General features: G+C 46.4%; 1 protein-coding gene across 1 annotated transcript in view; it reads right to left on the reverse strand.

The window, feature by feature from the left end:
- Positions 1-2,743: 2,743 nt before the first annotated feature.
- pah (phenylalanine hydroxylase) overlaps positions 2,744-18,072 on the reverse strand; it is a 55,205-nt gene continuing 39,876 nt past the window's right edge. The window contains exons 10-13 of the mRNA XM_068000023.1: positions 10,398-10,493; positions 10,160-10,293; positions 8,661-8,776; positions 2,744-2,914 (exon numbers count right to left, since the gene is read on the reverse strand). Of these exons, the coding sequence (XP_067856124.1) occupies positions 2,871-2,914; positions 8,661-8,776; positions 10,160-10,293; positions 10,398-10,493 (390 nt within the window). The 3' untranslated portion in view covers positions 2,744-2,870. The remainder of the gene's footprint in view (positions 2,915-8,660; positions 8,777-10,159; positions 10,294-10,397; positions 10,494-18,072) is intronic.

Below are 18,072 nucleotides of genomic sequence, written 5' to 3' on the forward strand. Positions count from 1 at the left end.
AAACATCCTTAAGTAGTTTATATTAAGTTCTACATACCCATATATTAAATCTAAGAGCTTAAAACTATTAAGAAATTTATTATCTCAAAATCTCTTAACTCAACATGATAGATTTATAATATTTACTGACTAAAGAGGAGCGGTCGACTCTTCAGCCCGTGGGGTACATCCAGCCCCTAGACCCTAGTAACCCAGTCCTTGAACCATAGGTAACCCAGTCCTATTTGTACTTATATTTGCTACTGGCGGAAATAAAAATCAGGAAATGCTGGAAACACTCAGCAGGTTTGGCAGCATCTGTGGAGAGAGAAATACAGTTAATGTTTCAGGTCGCTGACCTTTCATCAGAACTGGAAGATGTTAGAGGGCTTTTATGCAAGTAAGCAAACAAGCAGGACTTGCTTAAAATCTGTTAATCTCTAACATCTTCCAGTTCTGACCAAAGGTCATTGACCTGAAATGTTAACTCTGTCTTTCCACAGATGCGGCCAGACCTGCTGAGTGTTTCCAGTATTTTCTGTTTTTATTTCAGATTTTCAGCATCCGCAGTAGTCTGCTTATATTTCTTACTGGTTAGTTTGTCCTGTTTGAACTTTTCTTTGGTCTGGAGGTTTGGGAAGGGCTGTTAGCAACATTGCCTCAATTATTAATTGGAATAGCTTTTGGGACTTTTGTTCCACTTTATTAGATATATTTATTTCGGATATTGGCCGATAGAACACATATCTCATTTTTACATTTATAGGTGAATCCTAGTTCAGAACACAAAGATGTGTTAGTATCAGATAGATGCAAATTAAGGGAACATTGATTTAAACTTTATATATGGCCCTTGAGGCTTCACGTTACACATCGATGTGGCTCACGAAAAACAAAGCTTGGACAGCCCTGATTTATAGCGTCAATCTTACCTTTATATTTCAATGAGAGTAGAGAAAGACACAAACTATAACACAAACAAGAGCCTGCTTTTAAAAAAGCTTGAAAAGAGATACAAAATAGGAGGGAAAAAAGAGCGAAAATTAATAATTCAAAGCATTAAAATGTCACCATTTTGCATAAATATGCTTCTGCTCAAAAGGGCCTCAGGTGTTATTTTCAAATTAGTGAAATTACCTTTTTGTAATCGGACAGCAGCTGAACTGCACTCAGTCACCGAGTGTCATAAAGAACCACCGAGCCTGCGGCTAAAGACTCAATCTGGCAGCAGGCGCTTCTTAGAGTCTCGGGATCACACTCGATTTAGGAGGAAGAAAGCAATCCCAGAAAAACACACTCATTTATTTACATTTTCAAAATAATTCTTGTCCCCAGAATGAATATGTGGCATATTTAATAGTTCAACAGAATATGAGGGGGGGGGGCGCAGTGACTAATGGAGGTTTGGAGGATGTGTTCTGGGTCCTGTGTTTACATAAACAATGTGGCTGGAATAACATTACAATTGCTAAAGGTGATGGACGAGGTGGCTGTTGATCAGTGAAGGGAGAGAGGATCAGCATTCGAAGAGGCGCAGGCACAGGATCACAGGACATCACATGGCAGATATTCCTGCTTTGGTCTTGAGTATATTGGATCAACTGGGCTCAGTACGTGGACCAAAACTGGGCGTGGGTGGGTCCCAAACACACAAACAGAGCCTGGGCGATTTTCCGTCCATTTAAATTAAAAATGATGCAATCATCCTGTGCCATTTTCCAGATGCGATAACAGGGGAATTTCCCCCCTCCCCCCTCCCCACCGTAAGTTCAAAACGAACAATCGCGAGGCAAGGTCAAAGAACTTAGAAAGTGACCTAATACCCAGGATGGAGTCCCAGGAAAATCCTCTGATTCCGTGTCGGTGAGCGTCTTTAAAGCTGCCTTAGCACTGGCCTTAGAGGCTCTTAGTGCTACATTGTCTTGACGTACAGCCAATGACAAGCCCAACTAAACCCGCTGGGTTTGTTCAATTTGACTGTGGGAATGTTCATTTTTCACTGCATCCTTCTGATGACCACATGTTATAGATTTGCCAAGTTTACATTGGAGTTACTGCTCGTTACTCAAGACCTGTGTCAGCACTAAAAACCCAACTAAGTCCAGTACAAAAACTGTTTCGAATGGAACAGATAATTATCTACTGAAGAATGATGAGGGGTTTTGATAGAGTAAATAAGGAGAAACTGTTTCCACTGGCAGAAGGGTCGGTAACCAGAGGACCCAGATTTAAGGTAATTGGCAAAAGAACCAGAGGGGAGGTGAGGAATTTTCTTTATGTAGCGAGTTGTTATAATCTGCAGTGCACTGCCTGAAAGGGTGGTGGAAATAGATTCAATAGTAACTTTCAAAAGGGAATTGGATAAATACTTGAAAAGGAAAAATTTGCAGGACTATAGGGAAAAAGCAGGGGGAATGGGACTAATTGGATAGCTCTTTCAAAGAGCCAGCACAGGCATGACGGGCTGAATGGTCTCCTTTTGTGCTGTATGATTCTATGAATGGGATGAAAGTAATGAAGAATTAGGATAGATGTAGATGATGATCCAATACTTAATGCCAAACCTTTGTACCACTGGGACTGTGAATGTGTCATCTCTGGAATGCAACTCGTCCAATTTCAATAGTAAGGTTGGATTGACGTCCTTCGCGAGCTGGCAATAAATTTCACAGGGCTTCACCTTCTTAGAAGTTTTGCCTGTGGTGGGTTACCTCACTCAGAAGATTGAGTGGGTTGAACGGGACAAACTGTACATGGTGTGTATGGGGAGGGTGGGGGGTCGGGTTGGTGGGCTGAGTACACTTTTCTCATTCTATACTTTTTTATTTAAAAGCTATTGTACTTTTATTGATAACTTGGCTTTCACAGCAAGTATTTGTCCTTTGCAGCCTTCATTCAAGTTTCTTGAGAGCGTTGTAGAGAATTCCCATTTCACCTACAAATTTTAAACAACAATCAGAGTTTATGCATTTTCTGTATATTTCAGTATATTACCATTCTAGTTATTAACCTGCAGCTTTTTATTCATTGCTTATTATTACAAGTCTGCTAGGTCTATAGAGTTCACAAGAGGTAAACAATCTGTCACTATTTACCCTATTGTAATCCTGATGACCTCTATCAGGTCACCCTTTAACCTTCCCAGCATTAATGAGAAAAAGCCCTAACTTCTTGAGTCTCTCTTCATAACTGTGACCCCTCATCCCTGGTAACACACCAGTGAATCTATGGTTCACCTTTTCAATTGTCTTTATACTGGGATGCCCAACACTGCACACAATATTCCAAATGCAGCTATCTGAGGCCTTGCACAAATTCAGCATTACCTTCTTGTTTTTGTATTTAATGCCTCTAGATACAAAATCAAGAATTTCATTTGCCTTTTTAAAAAATCACTTTGTTATTTGGTTGTGCTGCCTCCTTTATTGACCTGTGTATCCACATACCTGCGTTCTTCTGCTTCTGTAACTCCACTTAATATTTTGCCATTTGAGGTGCAATTCTTTTCCCTATTCTTAATTCCAAAATTACTTCACATTTTGCTACATTGAACTGCATCCAAGCCATATCTGCCCACTCTGACGGGCTATTTGGCTCCTCCTGCAATCTTTCACAATGCTGATCATAATTTGCCATGCTCCACTGCAAATTGATAAATTCCAAAACTATTCTCTTAAATCCTAAGTCCTTATATATATATATATATACATTTTGATAGAGCAAATAAGGAGAAACTGTTTCCAGCACAGACCTCCGCGGAACACCATTGATTGCACTTCTCCAGTCTGAGAGACTTCCTTTTATCCCTACCCTTTGCTTTCTGCCTGTCAACTATCTCCCAACCCATGTGACCATATTTGCCTTAATTCCATGTGCCATTATCTTTGCTGTAAATCCCTGTGTGGCACCTTATCAAATGCGTTCTAAAAATATAGGCAATCCTCTGCATTTCCTTTATCTATTCTTGGCATGTTGTTTTTGTGCTGGCTGGCACAGATTTGCTTTAGGTGATCAGTAATTTCATCCTGTGCTACAGACACGAGAGCATTGAAAATCAGTGACAAGCACATCTTGGGGTACTTGCTGGGATGCGCCTGCCGGGAACTTCAACACTGATCCTGGGGAACCTTCCTGGTTGGGGGGTGGGGAGGGAGGTGCGGGGTGGGGTGGTGGGGGGGGGGTTGAGGTTCCCAAATTTAGATGCCAATGGTGGGCGCCCGTGCCACTAGAGGGCACATTCAGGGTGTCCACTTGCTGAAGAGGATGGAAAGTCTAGCCAAAGCATGCTGGGCTTGGGTGGGACAGGCGTTGGGCCCCTCTGGAAAGACCCTTGCTTTGACCTCAGTCATCCCATTTGTAAAGATGCTGCATTGAAGTTTCAACAACAACAAAACAAAATTCTGACCTTTTCATTGTCTTGGACCCTTCGGCAGGTCGTACACCTGGTCAGGCCAGGTGTACCTCCACTGATCATGTTTTACTAATGCATCGTTGGGATATGGGCATCACTTTGCATTTATTGCTCATCCCTTGTTGCTCTTGAGAAGGCGGTGGTGGGCCTTCTTGAATTTCTAACCCCTTGTATTTTCATCCTCAGGATATCCCAAATCACAACCCATTGGCTACTTTTGAACGGCAGTCGCTGTAATGTAAGTGAATGCTGCAGCCAATTTGTTTTTGGTGATGTTGGTTGAGGGAGGGATATCGATCAGGACACAGGGAGAACACTCTGCTTTCCTTCAAATAGCGCCATGGGATCTTTTACACCCATCTGAATGGACAGACAAGACCAGAGTTTAACATTCCATCCTAAAGACAATGGGCCCGATATTAGGAGGGAGGCGGGTTGGAATCGGGGGGTCGACTGGGCGTGTGGGTAACGTGGCCAGTGAAATCGGGGTGCTCCGCACGCGATCGCAGCCTAATTGAAGGTACTCACGCGTGCTTCCGGGTTTCCCGTTGCAGACCTGCGCAGCGGGCGCACTGTGCACCCGCATCACACGCTGTCAGCAGGAGGAGCCCTATTTAAAGGGGCAGTCCTCCATTGCTCCTCCTGCAGCAAAGAACCAAATTGGCAGCATGGAGCAGCCCAGAGGCAAGGCTGCTCCAAGGTTCTCAGACTCCTCACTCCAGGTGCTGCTCGATGGGGTCAGGAGGAGGAGGGAAATGTTTTTCCCAGCGGACGGGAGGAAGTGGCTCGCCTCTGCCACCAAGAAGGTCTGGCTCGAGGTGGCAGAGGAGGTCACCAGCAGCAGTAACATCTCCTGAACCTGGGTCCAGTGCAGGAAGCGCTTTAATGACCTAACCACCTCAGCCAAAGTGAGTAAACTTACGCATTCTCCCACACTCCGTCTTCCACATCACCTCCACCACCACACAACTCCTTCTGCACTGCTGCCACAACACTCTCGCATCACTCCTCACATCCACTCAACCATCATCCTCACCTTGCCTGCACTTACTCACCGCCCCAGTTCCCATTCGAACACCACCACGCAACCCAATCCTCATACAATCTCATGGCTATGTCTCACACGCACCCTCCCATGCATCTCCCTCACGGTCACCCCCACCCACACCAATGCATGCAGCGGGTCACCATGCAACCACCACTCACTCACGCCTCTCTGTGTTTTGCCTTGATAGGAGAAGAGACGCCAGAAGGCCCAGGAGAGGGATGATGGCGAAAGGGGACATGGAAGTGGGGACGCCACTCAAAGTGCTTCCACGTCTCACCCGTTGCCCCCCCTCTCAACCAGTACCCGCAATGCAGCCTCCTCTCCAGGTGGTCGAGTCTGCCCCTGCACAGGTGCAGGTGGAGCAGTCTTTGGAGGGGCCCTCACGGGCACCGAAACCCAGAGGCCCAAAGCATCTAATCGGTCAGGGCATGAACAAGAGCAACTACCTCTGCTCCAGCCACAGGGGAAGCACCATGTAGAGTAATAGGAAACGTAAGCCAGAGGTTTTGTGAGCACAAAGGGGATGCACAAGGGTGTTTGACGATTTGTCATGTTTTTTATTTATATTTGTTTTCTTTCACATTTACAATAAACCTTATTATTATCACCACTACTGCCCATTCTTGACTGGCTTGTGCAATAAGTCCCTTTCATGAGGTTCACCATGAGCACGCACACTTGATGCCACCCATTGGGTCACTCTACAGTGGGTGTGGGTGTAGTTGCACCACTGTTTTGTTCAGGGGGCGGGGGAGGGGGCTGGTGTGGCCGCTCCTCTGTCCAGGTGGTGAGGACTGGACTCTTCACACTGTCTGATGTTAGGAGAACTGTTCACATATCAGTGACTCTCTTGGCCGCACGAGCAGCCAGGTGAGCCGCTGTTCTGCCCAAGGGTTGCTCCTCCTCCTCGACCTCCTCCTCCTCCTCCTCGTCCTCGTCCTCCTCCTCCTCCTCGTCCTCCTCCTCCTCCTCCTCGTCCTCCTCAATATGGGTGGCAGATGTGGATGGGACCTCCTCAAGCGGAACCCCTCTCTGTTGTGCCATGTTGTGCAGGGCACAACAGACAACTATAATGCGTCCCACTCTGTCTGGCGCGTATTGCAGCGCTCCCCCAGAAAGATCAAGGCACCTGAAGCGCATTTTGAGCAGCCCTATTTCACGCTCAATTGTAGACCTGGTAGCGATGTGGCTGTCGTTATATCGACGCTGTGGCTCGGTGGTGGGGTTCCTCAGAGGTGTCATAAGCCACGTGTGCAGGGAGTATCCCTTGTCCCCAAGGAGCCAGCCCTTGTGGGTGTTGGGTGCGTGGAAGAGGGGCGGGATGTTGGACTCCCGGAGGATGAAGGAATCGTGGCAGCTGCCAGTGCATCTGCCGCACACGTGAAGGAATCTCTTGCGGTGGTCACAGATGAGCTGAGTGTTGGTGAAGTGATAGCCCTTCCTGTTGATGAACAGTCCTGGCTCGTGTGGAGGTGCTCGGATTGCTATATGGGTGCAATCGATTACACCCTGCACCCGTGGGAAGCCAGCCACAGCGTGGAATCCCACTGCCCTCTCCATCTGGCTGAGGTCATCCATGGGGAAGTTGATATAGTGCGAGGCCCTGCAGAACATGCCGTCGGTGACCTGCCTTATGCACTTGTGTGCAGACGACTGAGAGACCCTGACGATGTCCCCGGTGGCAGCCTGGAAGGATCCGGAGGCGAAGAAGTTGAGGGCAGTGGTGACTTTGACAGCGACAGGTAAGAAGATGCTGCTCGGTCCATCCGGGAGCAGCTCGTCATTAAGGAGGCTGCAGATGTCCGCGATAACCTGGCGACTGACTCTGAGCCTCCGTACGCACTGCTCCTCAGAGAGGACCAGGAAGCTGAGCCTCGGTCTGTAGACCCTGTGGCAAGGGTCTACAGACCGAGGCTCAGCGGTCTGTAGACCCTTCTGCGACACATCTCTCTCTGTGCTTGCCCTCCCTCCTGCTGTGCAGGTGGATGTGTCACAGCACTGTGTTATGGAGCTCCACGTGTCAGAGGTGGACGGCGTGGCCGGCGAGGCTGGTGATGCTGTTCGTTCTCCGAGGAGGTCATGACTGTAGCTATGGCGGCCCCCATCCGGAAGATGTACGTTTGAGGAGATCCGCAAGGTAGGTAAATGTGTCTGCACACCGGGGTTGAGGTTCCAAGTTGGTGAATTTTAGTGTTAGGAGGAGGGTGGTGGAGGCCAAACTTTGTCCAAAGTGACAGAGTGGCCTCCTGCAATGAGTGAAGGTCTCCCCCACACCTGTCAAATGGACCTTTGCAGCCCCCACTGGCTGGTGGCTGCAACACGTCTGTTTCAACTGGGAGCGTTGCCCCCAGCACGGGAAACACGCTCTGTTGAGATGAAAATCCCACCCCTCCTAAAATATCCTCCCAATCAGGTCTGCAAACGATCTGAACTGTGTAATTAATTACTTTAAGTGGGATCCCGACGGCTTTAATTGCTGGTGGGAGTCCCGCATGCGGGGGCTGCGCGCGCATCTAAGCGCGTCATTGGGGAACCCGGAAGTGGGCGGGTTGGAGCCGGGTTCGGGACCCGTCCCGGGAATCCCCAATTTTAGGAACCCCCCCCCGCCATGAACGCACCCGCTCGGCCATCCGAAAATTGACCCCAATATCTCTCACGATGCAGTAGTACACTGAACCACTAGTCCAGATGATGTGCTCAAGTCTTGGAGTGGAGATTGAAACCGTGTCCATGTGACTCGGAGCTGAGACTGCTACCAACTGAACCAAGCTAACAAGGATCTCTCCTCCTTTGGTCACTGAGATTTTGGCTTCAAATACAGGCAGTTTTTGTGAGATTACACCGCCTCTTAAATTACGTTCTAGTTATTTTATTCTAAATTTCTTGCCGTTGAAAGAGGTTATTGCAGTAATTAATGGTTTAACCACTGCATCCTTAGACCCTAACCCTATAAAGCGTTGGCTTACTCAAGATCATAAGAAAACCATGGAATGGGAAGAGCCCATTCTCTCTGGTGTTGGAGGGACAAGAACACTCTCACGCTCTCCACCTGACCTAATCCAAGGCAATTTAAAATAAACCGTGTATTGCCTGCAAAAAAAAAATAGGGCGCACACGGGAATGTAATTAGAGCTGATTGGATATTGGGAATTGCTACTCATGTGTAATAGCGAGTGAGCCAATCGCCAGGAGCAGGCCGACCATTCGGAGAAAGACACTTACTGCCGATGCTGTCAGCCAGGTTCTTTAACTGCTCGATGTTGTCCAGGACTTCGATACTTTGGGTGTAAGAGTTGTAACGGACAGAGAAGGGCCGAGGGATCATTGCAGCGAATTTCCTTTGACAGGGGAAAAAAAAACGGCAAATATCAGCTGGTTCGGTTCAGTTTTTGTGTAAAATAACGAGGCAGAGGTTAACTACTTAAACAGTGTTTTAATTTATCAGGGAATATTCTGAGATTCTGCTGCTTACGGATATACTTTGCTGGTAGCCTTGTGTTCTAGGCCTGGACTAAATAATTGGATGTAAGAGCCTATAGACAGCAGGGAGAAGACTCGTCCATCACATTATTCAGGTATGATGTGGAGATGCCGGTGATGGACTGGGGTGGACAAATGTAAGGAATCTTACAACACCAGGTTATAGTCCAACAATTTTATTTGAAAATCACAAGCTTTCGGAGATTATCCCCTTCGTCAGGTGAATCACCTGACGAAGGGGATAATCTCCGAAAGCTTGTGATTTTAAAATAAAATTGTTGGACTATAACCTGGTGTTGTAAGATTCCTTACAATTATTCAGGTAGACTGAGGCCAAGTGCAACTCTTCACTACAGGCTTCCTGAGACCAGTTAACACACCACAGATTGAGGATCTGGTACGATGCTAATCTGGACCACTGAGTCCCGTGCTACATGGGACATCCAGCCCTCGGCTTCACTTTTTAGAAATTCTGCCTCGTATATTTTTCAGGCTTTTATTTTCCTCATCAAGGACATTTTTTTTTTATCTCAAGGGGACTGGAATACAAAGGGGGAGGAAGTGATGCTTCAGTTGTACAGAGCCTTGGTTATACCCCATTTGTGGAACTGTGTTCAGTTCTGGGCACCGCACCTCAAGAAGGACATACTGGCCTTGGAGGGGGTGCAGCGCGGATTCACCAGAATGATACCGGAGCTCAGAGGGTTACATTATGAAGGCAGGATGCATAAACTTGGCTTGTATTCCCTGGAGTTTAGCAGATTGAGGGGTGATCTGACTGAGGTGTTTAAACTGTTAAAAGGATTTGATAGGGTTAGATACGGAGAAACTATTTCCTCTGGTGGGGGAATCAAGAACAAGGGGACATAATCCTTAAAATTAGAGCTGAAATGAAACGGTGAAGATTAACCCTTTTGAGTACTGAATGTCTTTTGGAATTTGCACGTTTGTTACCTGCCAAAAATGATTTAGGAGCGAAATCAGGAAACACTTTCTCACACAAAGGGTCGTAGAAATCTGTAATTATCTCCCCCAAAAGTTTGTGGATGCTGGAGGTCGATTGGAGCTTTCAAGACTGAGATCGATCGATTTTTGTTGGGTGAGGGTATCAAAGGAAATGGAGCAAAGCCAAATAAAAGGAGTTGAGGTACGGATCAGTCACGATCGAAATGAATGGCGGAACAGGCTCAAGGGGCTGAATGGCCTCCTCCTGTTTCTGAGGTACAAACACGCCCGATTACCTCACTTTTTCCTTTGCATCTTCAAACGTTTCAGCAACGAAATAGATAGGCTGGAAATTTGTGATGGGATATTTCTGACAAGCCGTCTTTTCCGGATCAAAGGGGCGAAGTTCAGGTTGATCCGTTAGGGAATACTGAAAAGCAAAGGCCACTCACTTGTAACGGTGCAATTTGTATTGTAAACACGATCACAGAAGGATAGATATACGAGTAGGAAAGACAACAGAACACATCAGACCTGCAGTTCTCCAAAGGAAGACAGCAGCCCTGCCCCGTAGGCCTTTGTCTCGTTATTCTGTTTGCAGAGTCCGAACTCCACCGTGAACCAATAGACCTGGGAATGTGAACAGGAGAAGGAGTCAGTCAGTGGGATCGAGTCCCCTCAGAATCTTGTATGTTCGATGGGGTAGATGCTGAGAGGATGTTACCCCTCATGGGGGAATCTAAAACTAGGGGGCACAGTCTCAGAATAAGGGGTCGCCCGTTTATGACGGAAATGAGGAGGAATTTCTTCTCCCAGAGGGTCGTGAATCTTTGGAATTCTTTACCCCAAAAAGCTGTGGGGGCCGAGTCATTGAATACATTCAAGGCTGAGTTAGACACATTTTTGATCAGCGAGGGAGTCAAAGGATATGGGGAAAAGGGCGGGAAAGTGGAGTTGAGGTAAAAAAATCAGATCAGCCGTGATCTCACTAAATGGCTGGTGCAGGCTCGAGGGGCCGAGTGGCCTCCTCCTGCTCCTATCTCTTATGGTCTAAGCAGACATTAGGCCCCCTATTTGCACATTCAAAGAGCCTGACGCCTGTTTCAGGCGTGGGTGAAGGGCACATATTTTTTTTGTCCTTAGCCGATATGGAGGGAGGCGCAATTCTGGCCAGAAGTGTGCGGACACTTCCTGCCCGCCATACTGGGGCCTTAGTAGTCCGAGTAGTGCCCGAAAAACTGGCGCTGCACGGACCAACTTCCAGGCTCATGATCCCACCAGTTGGGCTGGATTCACATCCAGATCCCAGAGGTAAAAGCTTCGTGCGCCAAACCCACGGTGCTGACAGACCCAGCTGCAGCATTTGTAAAGCATTCGTCAGAAGCAGTTGATGCTTTTGTCTTCATTATTTAAGATTCGGGTTGTAATTGGCAATGTTTTTATTCTCTAATTATTTGATTCTGTTTCCACGTCCCATCAAAGCTGAACGCCATGGGGTAATGATATATAATTGCTTTACCTTTTAAGGTACAGCTTCTGAGCTGCTCCTGGGACCTGATATTAAATGCTGGAGCGTCACTTGAAAGGCAGATCAAAGGGTTTCCTTTAGATAAGTGGATGGAGGCCTAAGTTTTAGGCCTCATACACTATTGAGCAGTCATTGTTGTGTTTTATAATGCTACATTTAACCCTATAAAGCTGTTATAACCTGGAATATATACATGTTTTATTGAGATTTTTCCTCAAGGATATTTTTCTCCACACCCTGCAATTTATATGTATTTTTCTGTGCTGCATCTTGTGGATTACGGAGATGTAGAATTAACGGATTAGAAATTCTATTTGACACTGATCTCATCTCATACGAGCTCTTGATGCCCGCATACCAAATTTGTCTTTGCGCTATTTTAAAACAGGCATTAACCCGTTAAACTAACCGTGCTAACCTTGCGTTAAAATAGCACAAAGAGAATCATAGAATCTTACATCACAGAAGGAGGCCATTTGGCCCATCGTGCCTGTGCCGGCTCTTTGAAAGATCTATCCAATTAGCCCCACTCCCCCCGCTCTTTCCCCATAGCCCTGCAAATTTTTCCTTTGCAAGTATATATACCCAATTCCCTTTTGAAAGTTATTATTGAATCTGCTTCCACCGCCCTTTCAGGCAGTGCGTTCCAGATCATAACAACTCACTGCGTTTTAAAAGAAAAGTCTCCTCATCTTCCTCCTGGTTCTTTTGGCAATTATCTTAAATCTGTGTCCTCTGGTTACTGACCCTCCTGCCAGTGGAAACAGTTTCTCTTTATTTACTTTATCAAAACTCCTCGTAATTTTGAACACCTCTCTTACATCTCCCCTTAACCTTCTCTGCTCTAAGGAGAATTAAAAGAAGTTAGGGAAGAGATAGCAGAGACAATATTACATATATATAAAAATTCATTGGAAAAGGGAATAGTGCCAGAGGACTGGGGGACAGCTAATGTGATTCCTATATTTAAAAAAGGAGCTAGAACAAGGTCAGGGAACTATAGACCAGGTAGCTTAACCTCGGCGGTAGGAAAGATAATGGAATCCTTACTCAAAGATTTAATAGAAAAACATCTAGAAACCAAAAATATAACAAAGAATAGTCAGCATGGATGTCAAAAGGGAAAGTCATGCTTGGCCAACCTTATTGAATTCTTTGAAGAAGTAACAGAAAGGGTAGACAAGGGTATTGTAGTAGATGTAATATATTTGGATTTTTCAAAAAGCCTTCGATACGGTACCGCATTGTAGACTAAGGTCAGAGCATGTGGAGTCAGGTGACAAGTAGCAGAATAGATAGCGAGCTGGCTACAAAACAGAAAACAGAGAGTAGGGATTAAAGGTAGTTACTCAGACTGGCAGAAGGTGGGAAGTGGTGTTCCACAAGGATTGGTGCTGGGATCACTGTTGTTCACCATTTACATAAATGATTTGGACTCAGGAATCGGAAGTACAATTTCAAAATTTGCAGACGACACCAAATTGGGGGGTATACTTAATACCGAGGAGGACTGCGACAAAATACAGGAAAACATAAATAAACTTGCAGAGTGGATGTGTAATTGGCAAATGAATTTCAATATAGGTAAGTGTGAGGTATTACATTTTGGTAGGAAGAATAAGGGGCCACATACTGCTTGGATAATAAGAGTCTAAATACGGTAGAGGAGAAGAGGGATCTGGGGGTACAGATACACAAATCACTAAAAGTAGCGACGCAGGTTAATAAGGCCATAAAAAAAAAAGCAAACCCAGCACTGGGGTTCATTTCTAGAGGGATAGAATTGAAAAGCAGGGAAGTTATGTTAAACTTGTATAGGACCTTGGTTAGACCACATTTGGAGTACTGTGAACAATTCTGGACTTCATATTATAAAAAGGATATAGGGACACTGGAGAAGATGCAAAAAAGATTTACTAGGATGATACCAGAACTGAGAGGTTATGCCTATCAGGAAAGATTGAACAGGCTGGGCCTCTTTTCTCTAGAAAAGAGAAGACTGAGGGGTGACCCAATAAAGGTCTTTAAGATTATGAAAGGGTTTGATGGGGTAGGTGTAGAGAAGATGTTTCCACTTGCAACGAAGACCAGAACTAGGGGCCATAAATATAAGATAGACACTTACAAATCCAGTAGGGAATTCAGGAGAAACCTCTTTACCTAGAGAGTGGTGAGAATGTGGAACTCGCTACCACAAGGAGTGGTTGAGGCGAATAACATAGAGACATTTAAGGGGAAGCTGGATAAACACCTGATGGAGAACGAAATGGAAGGATATGCTGATAGGGTGAGATGAAGTAGGGAAGGGAGGAGGCTCGTGTGGAGCATAAACACCGGCACGGACTTGTTGGTCTGAATGGCCTGTTTCTGTGCTGTACATTCGCTGTAATTCTATGTGAGGAAAACGACCCCAGCTTCCCATAATGATTGTAATTTTTACCTTTGCGTCGCTTTGCTAAGCTGCATTTCAATCGATCCTTATTCTATTAAGTTCACTGTGAAACGATTCTGTTTGTTTTACTCAATCTGTTCTATGCCTAGTCCAGTTTAGCCTTGTTTTCTCCTTTGGCTTCTCAGTCTAATATACTTCCTTTGGTTTCCCACACTTTTCTGGACAAAAATGTGTGCAAACAGGAACCTCAGAGTTCTGCCATACTGGACCTCCGCCCATTTTCGCATCATTGATGTGGAGTGCCCATCTTTGACCAGGCGAGAGCTTAATTTAAATATTAATTTAGGCGCCAGGGATGCCCCACAGGTCAGTTCCTGATGCTCTGATGTACAGGCCTTGGTCCCATGTGAAATGGGCAGCAAGAGTTACTTGGGAATGAACTGTGAGCAGTAGTTGATTTAATGGGTACAGTAAGTAAATTGATTCTGGAGTTTACCGCTGTTTCGGGACAGTTTTCCTCTTTTTTTTAATCCTGCTGGGATTTAGGTTCCCATGGTCCTTTATGCCAATTGTACTATTTGTTTGTCGCTTCCAGCGCTATCACGTCCAACAGTGGGTTTCCCGATTAACGGGGATTAACGGGGGCTTGCCAACACTGGGGAAGTGCCCTGTGCCCGTTCACTGGTACCTGCACACCTACTCCTGCAGACGGAGGTGAGCATGCCTTTTTCTGGCAGGTGTTTGGTGCAGGTGAAGGCTCCTTTTCCCAGAGGAAACTGGTCAGCAGATGTGATGGCAACGATCCAATCACAACTTGTCAGACTTTCAGTGACACTACGTGAAAGAAGCCATGGTAGAGTGAGCAACAGCCAGCAGAACCCGACTGGTTACGTCCACCCAATATGCTGCCAACTATATTTGTAGGCATTACCGCACTTAGAAGGATATGTTGGTAGGGTGAGATGAAGTAAGTAGAGTGGGAGGAGGCTCGCGTGGAGCATAAACACCGGCATAGATCGGTTGGGCCGAATGGCCTGTTTCTACAGGTAAATTCTACAGGTACCTGGTGACAAGTGTGGGGAACTGCCTTTGCAGGGTCTGGGTCACCCCAGATGCAGAGCTCTGCCATCTGTTGCAAGGCCACCTGTTGCCAACGTGAACCATAGGCCTGGCACAGCCAGCTGCGGTCTCAAGCCTACTCCCATCTCCTTGGAGGCGGAGAGTGCCAAACAAGGCCAATCTCCTCGCCACTACCTCTTTTTTTTATTCGTTCATGGGATGTGGGCATCGCTGGTGAGGCCGGCATTTATTGCCCGTCCCTAATTGCCCTTGAGAAGGTGGTGGTGAGCCGCCTTCTTGAACCGCTGCAGTCCGTGCGGTGAAGGTTCTCCCACAGTGCTGTTAGGAAGGGAGTTCCTGGATTTTGACCCAGCGACGATGAAGGAACGGTGATATATTTCCAAGTCGGGATGGTGTGTGACTTGGAGGGGAACGAGCAGGAGGTGTTGTTCCCATGTGTCTGCTGCCCTTGTCCTTCTAGATGGTAGAGGTCGTGGGTTTGGGAGGTGCAGTCGAAGAAGCCTTGGCAAGTTGCTGCAGTGCATCCTGTGGATGGTACACACTGCAGCCACAGTGCGCCGGTGGTGAAGGGAGTGAATGTTTAGGGTGGTGGATGGGGTGCCAATCAAGCGGGCTGCTTTGTCCTGGATGGTGTCGAGCTTCTTGAGTGTTGTTGGAGCTGCACTCATCCAAGCAAATGGAGAGTATTCCATCACATTCCTGACTTGTGCCTTGTAGATGGTGGAAAGGCTTTGGGGAGTCAGGAGGTGAGTCACTCGCCACAGAATACCCAGCCTCTGACCTGCTCTTGTAGCCACAGTATTTATATGGCTGGTCCAGTTAAGATTCTGGTCAGTGGTGACCCCCAGGATGTTGATGGTGGGGGATTCGGCGATGGTAATGCCGTTGAATGTCAAGGGGAGGTGGTTAGACTCTCTCTTGTTGGAGATGGTCATTGCCTGGCACTTGTCTGGCGCGAATGTTACTTGCCACTCAACAGCCCAAGCATGGATGTTGTCCAGGTCTTGCTGAATGCGGGCATGGACTGCTTCATTATCTGAGGGGTTGCGAATAGAACTGAACACTGTGCAATCATCAGCGAACATCCCCATTTCTGATCTTATGATGGAGGGAAGGTCATTGATGAAGCAGCTGAAGATGGTTGTGCCTAGGACACTGCCCTGAGGAACTCCTGCAGCAATGTCCTGGTGCTGAGATGATTGGCCTCCAACAACCGCTGCCATGCAGCATCGCCTCCACTTGAGAACCCATTAGCGAGCGGGTCCTGCTTTTGGCTGCCTCATCATTTGCCTGCGGTCTCTTGCTTGCCCCTCACGTTTCCACCCCCTTCATTTCAGCCTGTCGCTGGTTGGCCCCTTGACCCCGCAGCCTTGGCGAAGGTTGGCCAACAGTTTGAAATTCCCTTTGAGCCTTTCCGGTAGCTGCAAGAGTTTTTGTCCCCCTATTCTGCCATATCCCTTTAATTGTCCACACCCCTTTACATTTCACCAACACACATTTGTCTCCTCCCACCACCCGTGTGCGGCCTGTGCGGGTCCAAATCTGCATCTGAAGCTGTGAAAAATTATGCAAAATTGAACACTATTTGCACCGTGTCAATCTGGCATGAATTGTACCAGTTCTCAACCATTTAGAACTGACTAATACACAATAACGGGCTCCAAAGTCCGTTCTGTATCAATACAACGGGGCCATTTTCTGGGCGTTTTTAACCCTGTACATACTCATAGAGTCATACAGCACGGATAGAGGCCCTTCGGCCCATCGTGTCCGCGCCGGCCATCAGCAGAGAAAATGAAACCAATTCCTTGGTATATCATGGGAGTAAAATGCAACATTCCTAGTCCCGTTAACTGCAGTATCGTGCTTTTTGTTTACAATCAATCATTTTAACAGTGCCACATACTTGTAAATTAGAGCTACATTAGATTTACATCGCTGCTATCAGCGTATCAGAAACAGGCCATTCGGTCCAACAGGGTCTGAGCTGGTGCTTATGCTCCACACGAGCCTCCTCCCACCCCTCTTACAAGGTAAGGGCTCATGGGGTTGGGGGTAATACATTAGCATGGATAGAGGATTAGTTAAAGGACAGAAAACAGAGAGTAGGGATAAACGGGTCATTCTCAGGTTGGCAGGCTGTAACTAATGGTGCACCACAAGGATCGGTGCTTGGGCCTCAGCTATTCACAATCTATATTAATGTCTTAGATGAAGGGACCGAGTGTAATGTATCCAAGTTTGCTGACGATACAAAGCTAGGTGGGAAAGTAAGCTGTGAGGAGGACACAAAGAGTCTGCAAAGGGATAGAGACAGATTAAGTGAGTGGGCAAGAAGTAGCAGATGGAGTATAATGTGGGGAAATACGAGGTTATTCACTTTGGTGGGAAGAATAGAAAAACAGAATATTTTTTAAATAGTAAGAAACTATTAAATGTTGGTGTTCAGATAGACTTGGGTGTCTTCGTACAAGAAATACAAAAAGTTAGCATGCAGGTACAGCAAGCAATTAGGAAGGCAAATGGCATGTTGGCCTTTATTGCAAAGGGGTTGGAATGCAAGAGTAAGGAAGTCTTACTACAGTTGTACAGGGCTTTGGTGAGACCTCACCTGCAGTACTACGTACAGTTTTGGTCTCCTTATCTAAGGAAGGATATACTTGCCTTGGAGGTGGTACAATGAAGGTTCACTAGATTAATTACTGGGATGAGAGGGTTGTCCTATGAAGAGAGGTTGAGTAGAATGGGCCTATACTCTCTGGAGTTTAGAAGAATGAGAGGTGATCTCATTGAAACATATATGAGGGGCTTGACAGGGTAGATGCTGAGAGATTGTTTCCCTTGGCTAGAGAGTCTAGAACTAGGGGGCATAATCACAGGATATGGGATCGGCCATTCAAGCCTGAGATGAGGAGGAATTTCTTCACGCAGAGGGTTATGAATCTTTGGAATTCTCTACCCCAGAGGGCTGTGGATGCTGAGCCATTGAATATATTCAAGGCGGAGATGGATAGATTTTTGGACTCTAGGAGAATTAAGGGATATGGGGATTGGGCGGGAAAGTGGAGTTGAGGTAGAAGATCAGCCATGATCTGATTGAATGGCGGAGCAGGCTCGAGGGACCGTATGGCCCACTCCTGCTCCTATTTCTTATGTTCTTTTGTTTTTATGTTCTCTTCATTTCACTCTATCAGCGTATCCTTTGATTC

Source organism: Heptranchias perlo, chromosome 18 (genome assembly GCF_035084215.1).
Source record: "Heptranchias perlo isolate sHepPer1 chromosome 18, sHepPer1.hap1, whole genome shotgun sequence".
NCBI classification, from domain to species: Eukaryota; Metazoa; Chordata; class Chondrichthyes; order Hexanchiformes; family Hexanchidae; genus Heptranchias; species Heptranchias perlo.